This window comes from Caretta caretta, chromosome 1 (genome assembly GCF_965140235.1).
Source record: "Caretta caretta isolate rCarCar2 chromosome 1, rCarCar1.hap1, whole genome shotgun sequence".
Taxonomy (NCBI): Eukaryota; Metazoa; Chordata; order Testudines; family Cheloniidae; genus Caretta; species Caretta caretta.
The window spans coordinates 48873457-48888547 of NC_134206.1; the positions used below are offsets into that span (position 1 = coordinate 48873457).

The window sequence follows — 15091 nt, forward strand, 5'->3', positions numbered from 1 at the left end:
GCACCATAAGCGTATTTATTCGAGCAAAGAGTGAAAGAGAGACTTGAAAGGCAATTGACTAATAATATAAGTCAATCTTGAGCAGATGTTAATTTTGGCTATTTCTGTTCTCCCCAGTAAAGAAAGAAGGAGGAGATGCCACCTCTCTAGATCCTTGGAAATTTCTTTTAATATATAGTCCATATTTATAGAAACAATTTTTGGAAGCTTAGGATATATCTTAACACCTAATTAAGTTATTTCCTTGCATATTTGAAATGGAAAATGCTGAAACTGAGAAGGATCTGGTCTTCTGAATATATCCATTGCTTCTGATTTATTCGAGCTAATGTGAAAACCAGAGATCTCTCCAAAAATGTCAACTACATTCAACAGAAACAGGAATGATGAGGATGGATCCTTCAATAGTACAAAAAATGTCATTAGCATATAAACTGATTTTGTATTCTTTCCTGTTTATAGTCACACCTTCAGTGGCTGAGTTCTGAGATATGTGCATTGCCAGTGATTCAAGAGAGAGATTAAAAAGGAAGGGTGATGGGACAGCCCTGTTATGTGTGTCTTTCTAGTTGAAATGTGGGAGAAGTAATTCCATTAGTTGATAGTGAAGCAAGGGTAGAGTTGTATGATGATGCACTGACCGAGTTCAGGAATATTGGTCCAAATCCAAAAATTTTTAGGTCAGCCATTAGATAAGGCCATTCAACTCTATCCAAGGCCTTCTCTGAATCTAGAGACAAAGCTATGGAGGGAACATCTGACATCTGAGTTTGCTGGATGAAGTGAATGGCTGCTGATAATACAAGAAAAATCCATCTTCCTTTAATGAAACCTACCTGATCTGCGTGTATAATTGATGGGATGATGGTGTCCAGTTGTGTCACTAAAATTTTTGCAATTATTTTGCAGTTTGTGTTTAATAGAGATATGGGGCAGAAGTCGCCACAGTTGCGACCATCTTTGTTCTTTAATATGTAAGTAATTAAAGCAGTTCTAATGTCGTGAGATATGGTTCCTTTTTGGAATGTTTCAGTGAAGACCTTTGAAAGACTAGAAGATAGCTGATTACAAAACGTTTTGTAGAAATCTGCCAGTTAAGCCATCTATCACTGGGGCCTTGCTGGAATTCATATTTTTTTATAGCCTGTTTGATCTCTTGTGTTGTGAAAGCTTTGTCCATAAAGAGCACGTGTTCTGAAGTAAGGTTATTAAAAGGTAGGCCTTCAACAAAATGATTAAATTTATTAGAGCCACACTGGTTTTCTGATTTATATAAAGTTTGATAGAATTGCTTAAATTGTTATTTACATCTATTGCTTCAAGGATGGCACTATCATTTTCTTGTAATAAGGAACAAATATTGTTGATAGTTCCATTGTGAGTTTTCCAACAAGTAGTTATCTGCTTTATCTCCTCATTCATAATATCTTTGTTTGACCCTGTTGAGTGTAAATTTGACGTGGCTAGATAAGCATTCATTATATTTATATTTGGCATTGATTAGAGAATGTAGGAGGTTTTCATTATTTTGGTCAGTCTTGTGCATTCGCTGCAACTCATTTATTTCCTTGGCCAGAGGACCTAGTAACTTGAGTCTATCTGTCTTTTTGTTTTGGGAGGAAACTAGCATCTTCAAGCTAGCACTGCAAGCTAGGAGTATCTTTAACCCCATGAAATGGCAGTATTCTATTCTTTGAGGTGAAAGCACAGGAACACCAACTTCCCCAAGCTTTTATCATCTAGTTCCTGACTTGTCCAGAAATTGATTGTTTTTGCACCACGGAATTTTGCCACGTATCTGCTAACTTCATAATATAAGACTGTTGACCCAGGCCAATGGGAAGTTTCACAAACAACTCCAAAATGTGCTAAGTTTGCAATGTGAAATACTCCCAACATAGTTGATTGTGCAACAAAATCTTGTTTGGAGCAGCCTGTCAATCTAATACTGTGTTTAGCGAAAGACATGCAATTTTCAAGGCATCTAGAATTGGGACTGCCTCAAACTGTTTGTATATTAGGTGTTTGCCCACAACACAACAGACTTGTTTAAGATTTCTGAAATTATTAAAGTACTTCCTCGGTAAACTGATGGGATGTCTCTGGAGCCAGGTAATCTTCATGGGTCCCTGCTCTGCTGTTGCTTCTTTATGTTTAAGTTAATTCCTCCAGTAGGCCATCTAATTCAGTGATGATTGGAATCAAAGGCCAACAGTTAGCTTCTATAATTGAGGCCTTTACTGATTAATAAATATACTGCTGAAAATGCTCTTTCCAGCTGGAGGAGGAGAATATCAGATGAAGGAGTAAAAAATCCTGAGAAAATTGTACTATTTTTATGTTCATATAAAATGTTCATGGATGTTATTGACATGCACTTCTCACTACTCTTTTCATGTACGATTAGTAAACCCAATGCTGATTAACAATACTGTTCCCAAAAGCCTCTGTTTACATGAAACATAGGATCTGATTCAGGTCTGGGCTAAGTTGGTGCAAATCCCAGTGACTGAAGTCAGCAGGAGGGAGCTGAGCCCACTTATTGCATGACTGATGGCCATGTAATTACATACTATTAACTGTGAACTAAAAAGCCAGCCTGTTTGCAGCTGAAATTTCAACATTCTCTGCAATATTACCAAAAATAAATGAAAGAGTATGTTAATTTAAGAGTTCTGGTAACCAATTAAGTTCATTTTTTGTAGTATAATATTGGCTAATTATGCAAATACTGTATACTAAGTAGCCCCATTATCTCTAACACTTTAACTAAATACTGTTCTAGTAGTAGTAGGCGCGTCATACTTTCCTTCTAATCTGCCCTTATCTTGTAATTAGCCCACGTAGACTGAATTCAGAATTGCCTACTTTTTTTACTCTAAAAACTATTCAAATCAAGTAAGAGGAATGAGAAATTATAGTACATTCAGGGTGTGAATCTGAGCAAGCCAGCAACAGTGATACTTAATTAGCCCAAAAGGATTGTTTCTAAATGTGACATATATAGAGTTTAGTGTTTGACTTCAATGGGACTTCTCCCAGTAGTAAGCACTACGCTTGGTTGTGCTTGCAAGATCAAGTCTTCTATGTTTCAGTCACACTGTCTTTACTTTTAAGATTTTTACACACTTTGCTTTGGCCTCCTAAACTCAACAAATTTTAAGAAATGCTGCTTAATATAAAGAATTAATCTGCACTTGCTACTTCACTATTTAGAAAAACTTCTTTAAATGGCCGCCCATTCCCATGTCCACTCATGCAAAATAATTTATTTTTTTATACTGTCTCTACCCTTTACATCCATGTATTACTTTAGAGCCTGGACAACTGCTGTGAACCAAGGGATGGAGACACCAAGATTAGAGCTGAGTGAATAGTGGATTTTTCAAGTTCTCTGGTATTTCCAAAAGATCATGAAAAAAATTATATTGGGTCAAATAAAATGTTTAATTTCTACAAAATCAAAATGTTTCACTTAGTTTTCATCTATTTTTCAACATTTTTTATTTTTTAAATAAAAATAAAAGGAAATCAATCAAAGGTGTTTTAGAGGAACAGTCAGGAATGGACAGTTATGGATTAAATTTGTCCATAGGGTAGATTTCTCCCGGACCATGGTTGATTTGTGCCTCAAGGCATGAGGGTTTATAAATCCCTTTTAAAATTGCTTTTCCTATCTAGTGCAACGTAGGTGGTCTAATTATCTGTACAGCGTCTCTTGGCTTTTTTAAAATGTCAATCCTACTGAGCTTTTGGTCTCAGAGGTATATTGTGGCAGTGATATTTGCATAATTGTTTCAATTCTTGAAAGGCTTAAACTGTCTTTTTATTACTATTATTTATTAAATGGAAGTCATTTAAAAGAAGTTACAGGATCAGTATGCTCCTTGAAGACCAAGACTATGTACTCTTTTAGGTGCTGTACCTACTCAGATATCAAAAATCTGTGTGAACAATAGTTTCCAGATGCAACTTTATATTGTTGGAGCCTTCCCAAGCAGCAGAGGTGTTCAAGCAAGGAGGTTTCTCTGAAGAGTGGAAAACAAAAGGAGAGAAACCTCTTTCATGAGTTTCTGTGCTGCTGTTTGATATTAGGCTTGTTGCTACATTGTTTGATTGGCCTCTTGATATTGGGTACTAACAAAACAGTATCCAGAATGGGCAGAGAATTCGTGTGTTGATCAACACTGATGATCAGCAGGAACAAGAAAAAGCTACATGAGGGTACGTAGTTTATAAAGAATGAATCATCCTCACAAGCAAGAACATGGTACTTCAGCAGCAGTTTGTAATTCCATTGCTAAATGTGAATTCTCTGGCCAGTTCCACAGCTGCCTTTCTGGAAAAACTTCTGAGCACTGTGTCCAGTGTAATAGTAATTGTTATTCAATATCCTTGTGCAAACATTCACTTCCTCCCATGGGGATGGTTTCTTTTGCACTTGCTGTTATTCTATGAAAAAGGAATGTATGCAATTGTGTTTGCAAAGGAAAGATGTTTGTACTTGAGCAATGAATGTGATAAGAACTATTTTGTTTCACAGAATATTCAGAAAAGGTTCTGCTTCCTAACTTGTGATGCTGCCAGTTACCTTGGCGACAACCTACGAGGAATAGGCTCAAAGTTTGTGAGCTCTTCTCAGATGCTAACTTCCTGTTCAGAATGCCCCACTCTTTTCGTAGATGCTGAAACGGTGAGTATATTCCTGTAGAGGATAATAACTAGCATGTCCAGCATGTGTCGTGTAAAGGAGGCTAGGGTGGCAAAAACCTCACTCAGAATATTCTTGGGTTGGCAGGCTTAGATTTCTACCCAAACTATTTGCACAGCCTTATTGGAGAATACTGGAAACATCCAGCTTCTTTTGTTAGAAGTGATTTTGTTTTCTTCAGTCAAAATTGCGCTTATAATAAGGATGCGAGTTTGTAGTTTGAAGACATTGTAGAGCAGAATCTTGCTAGTTCACACTTTGGTGAAACCCAAATCCACATATTCAGTTTGCATTATGTTTTGGATTAGTAATAATAGTAACAACTAGGGGGTCATACACTTCTTTGCTTTTGTGGGTCCAAAGAATTGCACACACCAGAAGGCTACTTGTATTCCTCCATTTTCCCATTCCACCGTCAAGCTCCCTAGGTGCTATTCTCCCATTCCTTCTTTTTCAGGGACTCCTTGCACATGCCCTGTGCCAGGGTCTCTGCATGCTTTCCCATTGCCCCCTTTTTCCCATCTCAGGGTACACCACTCTCCCCCATACACCCCTTTTCCTCCTTCTGCCCATACTAGAATCCCCATTTCTCCCCACATGCCAGGGTCTTTGCATGTGCTCCCTATTCTCCCCACACAAAAGTTCCTCACCCTGCCCATAGTTTTATGTGATTAATAATTAAGCAATCAATCTGCAAACACCTAGAAGATAATAAGGTGATAAATAACAGTCAGCATGGATTTGTCAAGAACAAATCATGTCAAACCAACATAATAGCTTTCTTTGACAGGGTAACAAGCCTTGTGGATAGGGGGAAGTGGTAGATGTGGTATATCTCGACTTTAGTAAGGCTTTTGATACTGTCTTGCATGACCTTCTCATAAACAAACTAGTGAAATACAACCTAGATGGAGCTACTATAAGGTGAGTTCATAACTGGTTGGAAAATCATTCCCAGAGAGTAGTTCTCAGTGGTTCACAGTCATGCTGGAATGGCATAACGAGTGGGGTCCTGCACGGATCGGTTCTGGGTCTGGTTCTGTTCAATATCTTCATCAATGACAGGGGTTCTCAAACTGGGGGTTGGGACCCCTCAGGGGGTCTCGAGGATATTACATGGAGGGTCACGAGCTGCCAGCCTCCACCCCAAACCCCGCTTTGCCTCCAGCATTTATAATGGCGTTAAATATATTAAAAAGTGCTTCTAATTTATAAGCGGGGGTCGCACTCAGAGGCTTGCTATGGGAAAGGGGTCACCAGTACAAAAGTTTGAGAACCACTGATCAATGATTTAGATAATGGCATTGAGAGTACACTTATAAAGGTTGTCACAAGGAGGAGGGAGAAAAATTGTTCTCATTAACCTCTGCGGATAGGTCAAGAAGCAATGGGCTTAAATTGCAGCAAGGGCGGTTTATGTTGGACATTAGGAAGTTTTTCCTAAACTGTCAGGGTGGTTAAGCACTGGAAGAAATTGCCTAGGGAGGTTGTGGAATCTCCATCATTGGGGATTTTTGCCCCTCATTGTCTGTCCTTTGGGGGAAATTGTAGGAAGGTCATTGAATGACTGTCAGCACCTGAGTGATTTAGCCTCCATCCTTACTGCAAAGTGGGTGGGTTCTAGCCCGAATTGAAGTGGAGGCCATTTTCTAACCCCCAGCGTGGTAAGGTAGCATGGACTTAAGACACCTCCAAACTCAAGTCAGAAAATTTTTTTTTATTGTATGGATGGTAGAAAGACTAAGGCTAGGACGCATGTAAGACCCCAGGTTAACTGTGCAATGTAGACATACCCTCAAGTGGAAACTAGCTAGGTTCTACAGATAATTTGGGAAGAGTAGGGAGATTGCTATTTGGAAAGCACCATGTTATACACGTTGACTCCATCAACACACTCTCATGCTGTGAAGCAAGGCTTCTCTCGTGCTGCTGCTCTGGACAGGGCAAAGTAGTTGGAGTACCATGTATTTCTGTTGGAGAGAAAAAAGTGAAGAAGAAGCCAGCAGGTGGCTTTTGAAGAGGCCATCAGATTTTAGTGGGGCAGGCTTTCAGAATGGCCTTCCTTTTGCTGCTTTGTGGTTCAGTATGGAGCTCTTGGGAAAGCCAACAGTGCCTGTGCACTCCCTCAGCTGCCCTACTTGCCTCCGTCATTGAAGTTGACAAGCAGCCAATATTGTGTGCATTGCCAGGTTGGCATGGAACACTTCATGACATTTGAGTCATCTCTTCCTCTTCTAGCTCTATATTTGAAAGACAAGAGGAGGGGGCAGAACTGGCTCTAGCCATGCTGAGTCGTCAGAGAACACAATATGCTCAGCAGCTTCATTTGAGTTTGGTGTAATATGGGTTGTATGATACAGAATGGCTTTACGAAATGAGACAACCTTTCTAATTTCTTGTGACTTGTCCATCTTTTATCAATTAGCCATAGGTAGATGTTCTGTGATGGCAGTGTGATCTTGTGCATTTTATATAAAGCTGCGAGCTAGAAACTTCTGAACTATAATCTGGGCCAGCTCTGACTCACTGCTGTGGCCTTGGAAAAGTTATTAATTTCTGTGCATCTGTTTCTGTATCTGTAAAAATGTGTATACTGTTACTTACCTCACAGGAGAGTTGTGAAGATTAACTGGTTAATATTTGTACGGCACTTTGTGTATTTATTTGGGAAGGTCAGCTTTCTGTCTAGCATTTTGGGCTGAAGCCCAGAGTACAAATGTGTTTCCTGAGATTTTAGTAATAAAAGCTAAGGTGGCTGTTTCAGCTCCAATAGCCCCTGAACATGCCCTGTGGATGGAATCAAGCTCTGAAAGTCAAAAGAAAGTGCTAGTTACTCCGGAAACCCTTACTGGCTGCCAGAAGCATTAGCAAGATGGGTTGTGTTTTCAATTTTAATTCCAGTTGGAGCAGGAACCTGTACATCCAGAAATGTTAGTAGAGTTTTAGCATAGGATTGAGACTGGCAATGGGTAAACTTTAAAGTGCCTTTTTGCAGTGCATACCATAGTTTCTACTTTACTAATATTTTTCTTCTTTAATAGTTAAATTTACTGGCCCATTTTTTGTTTTAATGTTTCCAGCTTCTCTCCTGTGGACTTCTTGAAAAGCTAAAATTCAGTGTTCTAGAACTACAGGAGTATTTGGACACATACAACAACAGGAAAGAAGCAACTCTCTCAGTAAGTGGGATTTCTATGCTTTATTGCCCTGTGTATTCATATATTAAAATGTTTTGATCTGAAATCTGTTTAAATTAATAGTAGTATAACATTTTGTAGGTCAATATTGTATCTAGAATTTGGATCCATAAATGTCTTCTCTCTCTTTTTTTGGGAAGATATGGTAATTGATACAACAAGAATTAAAAGAATGGCTCTTTATATAGCTTAATTTAAAATGTGTGTGAATTCTCTAGTCTTTCAAGCTCCTCCTCTCTATTAATTAGTAATTCATGTATTAATTTGTTTTGTTTATACGATATAAACACTATTAGAAATCAGAATTATAGCTTTTTAACTCAACCCACTCATGCAAAATGTGTTGGGCTGTCTGAATGAAGAGCTTAATTGCAAAACTTGACTTAATATGTTTTCAAGACATGATATTGTGAGACTAAAATACTTATGAAAAGAAAAGGAGTACTTGTGGCACCTTAGAGACTAACAAATTTATTTGAGCATAAGCTTTCGTGAGCTACAGCTCACTTCATCGGATGCAGTGAAAATTTTCATCCAATGAAGTGAGCTGTAGCTCACGAAAGCTTATGCTCAAATAAATTTGTTAGTCTCTAAGGTGCCACAAGTACTCCTTTTCTTTTTGCGGATACAGACTAACACGGCTGCTACTCTGAAGCCTTAAAATACTTATGTTACCCTTCTTTAAATCTAGCCAGAGCTGATACCTCACTTTTTTTTTCTCTGAAAACAGTGGCTTGCAAACTGCAAAGCAACGTTTGCTGGGGGTTCACAAGATGGAGTTATTACTTGTCAGCCAGGGGACTCTGAAGAAAAGGTAATAAGGAGCTATTTTACCTTCCTGTCAAGTGACATTTATGCATTGTTTCTTGATGCCAAAAGAAGCTGGTGCCTTTCCCTCCTTGTGTCCCTTTGCAGAGCTTGGACACAATACCAGTTCTTGCACTTATGAGTCTATTGTCGCTGTTGGCACAGGCCTGCCCAAAGTGGGTGGAGAATGGGTGGGGATATGGTTCTGTCCTCCCACTCTGCACCAGTAGGCAGAGCTGGCCCTGACCAGGGCCAATGTATATTGCTCTGTAACAGCAGTAACTTTCCTACAGCATAATGTCTCTGGGAGTTCCTTCTGGCGCACTTTATTTCCAGAGCACCTTCAATGTGGCCAGTGGCTTTGCAGCCACAATCTGGCCCCATAGTGTGTAGACTTTTTGCATTTGAGCTTTAATACCTGAAATATTAAGCCTTTCACCTTTAAATTATCGGTTGAAATCCAACTGATGTTAGTAGTAACAAAATATTTACCATCAAAGGACTTTTCAGTGCTCTGTGAAGTAATTAATGCTGTGGAAAAACACTTATGTGAAACAATGTTTCATGTATTGCATTTGAAACAAAAGATTCCTGAATATGCTATGCAGTGATTGCCATAAAGCAGTCAACAGTCTTCCTGGTTCTGTGCTATTTTAACTATAGAGAACAATTGGTATCTCAAACACCATTGTGTGGGAAGTGTTGGAAAATGTTATTCTTTTTTAATGGCAAATACTGTATATGTTCATGGCAGAGCAAGTGCTAGACAATTTAGATGTCTTCAAGTCACCAGGGCCTGATGAAAAACATCCTAGTATACTCAAGGAGCTGACTGAGGAGATATCTGAGCCATTAGGGATTATCTTCGAAAAGTCATGGACAACGGGAGAGATTCCAGAGGACTGGAAATGGGCAAATGTATTGCCTATCCATCAAAAGGGGAATAAAAACAGCCCAGGGAATTACAGACCAGTCAGCTTAATTTCAGTACCCAGAAAGATAATGGAGCAAATAATTTAAGCAATCAGTTTGCAAACACCTAGAAGATAATAAGGTGATAAGTAACAGTCAGCATAGATTTGTCAAGAACAAATTGTCAAACCAACATAATAGCTTTTTTTCACAGGGTAACAAGTCTTGTGGCTGGGGGGAAGCAGTAGATGTGGTATATGTTGATTTTAGTAAGGCTTTAAATAATGCCTCACATGACCTTCTCGTAAACAAACTAGGGAAATACAGCCTACATGGAGATACTATAAGGTGGGTGCATAACTGGTTTGAAAGTCATTCCCAGTTAGTAGTAATAAGGGGTTCTCAGTCAAGCTGGAAGGGCATATTGAGTGAGGTCCAACAGGGATCAGTTCTGGGTCTGGTTCTGTTCAATATCTTTATCAATGATTTAGATAACAGCATAGAGAGTACACTTATGAAGTCTGTGGTTGAAGCTGAGAGGGGTTGCAAGTGCTTGGAGGATAGATTACAATTCAAAATGATCTGGACAAACTGGAAAAATGGTTTGAAGTAAATAGGATGAAATTCAATAAGGACATATGCAAAGTACTTCATTTAGGAAGGAACAATCAGTTGCACACATACAAAATGGGAAATGACTGCCTAGGAAGGAGTACTGTTGAGAGGGCGAACACACTTAAGAAGTTACATCTTAAGGCAGAAGAAAGAAAAAACATGACATTCCCTCCTTCTTTGTCTTTTTGTGTGTAAAAAAAGGACAATAACCTTTTCAGAACTACACACCTGAAATTTTAGCCATATTTTCCTCTAACACGTTTTCTCTACTTGTTCATTATCTCTCCTCTCCCATTCTCTCCCTTTTTTTCTGGTTCATTTTCTTTCTTATTCCTTCTCCCCTTTTTTTCGATCATCCTTTGTTCCTCTTCCTCTGTTTGCCAGAAGCTGGGAATAGGCGACAGGGCATGGATCACTTAATGATTACCTGTTCTATTCATTCCCTCTGGGCACCTGGCATTGACCAGTGTTCAAAGACAAGATACTGGGCTCAATGGACCTTTGGTCTGACCCAGTATGGCCATTCTTATGTTCTTACGTTTCTTGCTTCATTTTTTCCCTCCTTTGTACTTCGTTTTCTGTTCCTGCTCTCCCTTACTTTTTGTGCACGTGCATTTGTGAACATATGGGAAGGGAGAGCAAATTCCACAGCTAGTGCTTCCCCTCTTCCCCCTCCCCCCCACCCTGTCCCAGTGTATTTTGGCTGCCTTGACACTTTTAGCATTAAAGCCTGTGGACAAGTGCCAGCATAAGTATATGCACACATTGGGAAAGCTGCTCACATACCTGACAACGCTTGGGTTGCATTTTACAAGCCCTGATGTAATGACACATGGGCATGTTGTGGGTGGGCTGTGTGCAAAACTAAGTAAAAGATGGATATGGGGAAAGATTCCTTATTGCTTTTATAACTACAGTTCAAATATGAGGTAATATTTGTGTGGAGGTTTAACGACTGGAATATGTTTAATCATTGTCTTCCCACTGTACTAGAACTGAAACCAAACAGTAGCTTAAAAAGTTCCTGATGTACTGCTGTTTTTAAAGCTTCCTCGTCCTCACCAGTCCCTGCTTTCATAATTGTAATTCTCAGTCCCATTTTACAACATCTTGTTCATTATTTTAAAAGGAAATAAAGCAGAAGGAATAGAGAGAACACTGAATGATGCACAAAGGGGGATTAAAATGTGAATTGGGTACATAGAATCTGCATAAGATACTAAATGGCCTAAACACATCTAAAAATATGAATGTCATATTACAGTTGTGTTGTGTTTGTCTTTAATAAGGTGTTCTCTATTTCAGAGTTAATGTGTGTGTTTTGTGAAGCAAGGGTTAGTATACAAACTACTTGTTGGTCAGAATGAAAAGAAGTGTTTCTCGCTGCTGCAGGAATCCCTATTCTCTTCCCAACAATGTTCCCTCAACACAAAATGTATTATTCCTGGGAGTTCACAAGATGGTAGGACTTTTGATGGACAGATACATAAGTTTCTCTTCTCCCCTCCCATTCACCTGTCCATATGAAACAGTTCTTCTCACCAAAAGGCCTTTCTTCTCCAACACTTTTCATTCTATTTACTTATCAAAAGTATAATGGGAGGAAGACTCCAGGGAAGCATGTGCTGAGAAAGTGTCATTGGGAAGGGAAAAATAACTCCTACAATGGTGAGTAATTTTTTCCATGCCTTTCTTCTGCTCTTCACCCTGAGCATGAAATGATAGTTCCAGAAAAGCACAGAATGAAGAAGATGGGGATATGCCAAAGAATAAAATAATTGTTGGTAAAAGAAAGGCTCTCTATTTTACAGAGGAAGCAATAGGGGAACCTACCTAAACTCTTTAATGCCATTTAAAGGTTATATATAGGTCCTAGAATGCTGCTTGGCACATGAACTCCCTCTTCTGACCTTCGAACAGCCCCTCAGCCCTGCCAAGCTCATCATCAAAAGCAAGTTCCCCAGGACGCACCAACTCAAAGCAGCACCAGCCCCTGCCAGAACAACAGTTGCAAACCCTGCAGATATATCTCCATGGCTACAATAATCAATACTCCACACAACACACCTTTCAAGATTCACAAGTCCTACACATGCTTATCACAACATGTGATGCACTGCATCCAGTGCATCAAATGCCCCAGTAACAACTATGTCAGCAAAACCAATCATTTTACAAGGTGTGATTCCTACTTGATGCCAATTTGGTTTAACTCCTACTGGGTTAACCACAGAAGGCTCCCTGATAAAGTTGGATTAGGAAGATCTGGAAACAAGTCTCAGTTTCAGTAAAGTTGAGCACTCACAGCAACTCTTGAAGCTAAACTAGGAACTCTGTTAATGATGTAAGTCCTCTGTACTGGCTGACTACAAATGGGCACATGCAGCCTTTAAACATGGAGTTGAATTGGCTCCTGCACCCAGCTCCTGGAAAGGAGGAATACATAGCTATCCAAAATACAGCTACAGGCTGAGCACAGTTTCTACTGCCTTCAAATGCAACAGTTACTTAGGGATATATTAGCACACGTTCTCTCTCTCTCTCTCATACTTTCCAAGGCTCACAGAACAACATCTGAAAACAGTAGAACCAATGCTGAGGACTGGAACACCTGAACATCATCCACTTGCTGCTGAATGCTCCAGCTCCTGTAGGATTCTCCTGTGTCAATGAATGGCGAAGAATTGTATTACCTTTAAAGTGTCTGTCTAGTCTGGAGTCACATTAGCACCTTCAGAATAATGGGGTGACTCCCATCTCTTTTTAGGACCTATAAGTACCTCCTTAAAATCACGAAAAGGCTTACCGGCATCAGACTACTTCTTTGCCATCTTTCTACCCTGTTTTAATGGCCCCAGTTCTGATCTTGTCAAAACTGAAAAACTACTTTTTTCCTGAAAAAAAGATAAATCAAAATTTTGGTGGAGCACAGTGACTTTCTTACTTTTTTCTTTCTTAGACCTATTTGAAAAATATGGGTAATATTCATTCCTACAGGGTTTTTACCACACAGGTCTGTCAACTAATCTCTATCCTCTCTCTCACACACATACCAAGAAAATTTAGACTGGCGCCTGAGAAACCTTTGAGTGCTAAAGTCATTCTGCCTGAACAGTTAAATGGCAGGGGAAGGCAAATGAGTTCTCAATCAAAAACTGATTACCCTCTCAACTTCCAAGGTATATTACTTTTCATGCTGAGGGAGCCAGGATGAGGAATTAAAATCATTATCAAATTATAGAGCCAAGTTGTGGCTGGGCATCATTAACCTAGAGGATCTCAAGTATATTTATTTAAAGAGTGGTATGTTTTCCTTCAGTGAGCAGGGAGGGTTTTGTTCTCTTGACTTACTCTGTGCCTTTCCCTTCATCCTCACCTCTCCTCCCCCTCCACTCACCCACACCCACACTCACACACACTTTCTTTTTGGAAGCAGGGGAGAGAAGGCAGCTTTTCTTGAACAACAGACCATGGAATTCACTCTTTTTTTTGCTGCTTTCCCCCACTTTTAAAAAGTAAATTCCATGGTAAATTAGGACACACTTACTTTTTTACTGAATCAGGGATTTTTAAAAGTTCACATAAAAGCTGAAGATGGTGCCAAAATTTGGAAATATATAAGTGAAATGCTTTGACAAATGCAAATCAGTGTAGTTCTGAATTTACTGGCACAGTAATCTGTCTTATCTCTTCCTGTTTGATCTTATATTTAGTTGTACAAGGCTTAATTACATAAACTGCATGGAATTTGACCAATAATGTCAAAGGCTTAATGTTAACCACCACAAAAGCCAGCACATTTAGAGCTTAGTCTGCCATTCAGTCATTAACTCATCCCATTGTATAGAGGTAATGTAGGAAACTGGGCACGCTTAAATTCATACATGCTTTAATATCAAAGCACAATGGGATGAGGACAGGGCTGAATTCCTTTGCTTTGGCAATGCCAGGATAGTCCCTTAGTATTTAACATTTTTGTATTTGCCTTCTTTGTTTTTAAATAATAATATAAAGTATTTTATAACAATTACAAATGTTCATTAACATCATTGCATGTGCACTGACATCACATTGCAGCTGGGCAGATGTCAGTGTAGGTTTATGCAAGAGTTAAACTGATGACATGGTTTTATAGATCTGATATGGCACCTCGACAAAATGGTGAAAGCTGTATTAGAAATGCATAGACAGATATATTAGAGCAAACACTAGCTCCTGGGAAAAGGAAGAGAGAGCATCTCTCCTTTTTCAGGGAGGGGACTTTCTTTAAAGTTCAGACTTTAAAATACTTCACAGCTTAAACATTATACACAAAACTTTTCAGTTTTAAAATGCCCAGTTATAAACCTGGAAGCCACAGGGTTTTTAATGGAAATAATATTTGACCTTATACATCCATATAACACAACATTTTTGCTTCAGTTCTGTTAACGATTTGAAACCACTGCAAAACTTTTGAGAACTTCTGTGCTATGAATTCTTTGTCCATAATGAAAAGACCAAACATAGCCAAATTTATTCATTTAAAAACCATTAAGCAGTGGAAACTTTGATGGTTTAATTTCCTGGTTTTTGGAAATACACGCTGAGAGAAATTGGGAATAATAAATCTCAAAATTTAACTGATTTCAGTTTGTTTATAATTTACCATTAGGAGTAAAGCTTGGTTTTAATGAGAATGCTATGCATGATGTGTGGATGGTACATTTTCAACCACTTAGCAAACTGAGGCAAGCAATGCTAATATTGTTGATAGTTAAGCTATTAAAGAAGGGCTGTGCTTTCTATTGCATGCATTACACTGACACTATACTTTCTTTCCTTTCCTTTTTCCTGTGCCATGCTTGCT

At 38.9% G+C, this 15091-nt stretch overlaps 1 protein-coding gene across 8 annotated transcripts in view; it reads left to right on the forward strand.

The window, feature by feature from the left end:
- FRY (FRY microtubule binding protein) overlaps positions 1-15091 on the forward strand; it is a 375793-nt gene that overhangs the window by 353262 nt on the left and 7440 nt on the right. For 7 of the 8 annotated variants that reach the window (XM_048847137.2, XM_048847131.2, XM_048847097.2 and 4 more), the window contains 3 exons: positions 4544-4693; positions 7792-7890; positions 8639-8722. In XM_048847137.2, the coding sequence (XP_048703094.1) occupies positions 4544-4693; positions 7792-7890; positions 8639-8722 (333 nt within the window). Of the gene's footprint in view, positions 1-4543; positions 4694-7791; positions 7891-8638; positions 8723-11547 lie in introns of all 8 variants that reach the window. The other variant, XM_048847143.2, reaches the window with a different exon arrangement.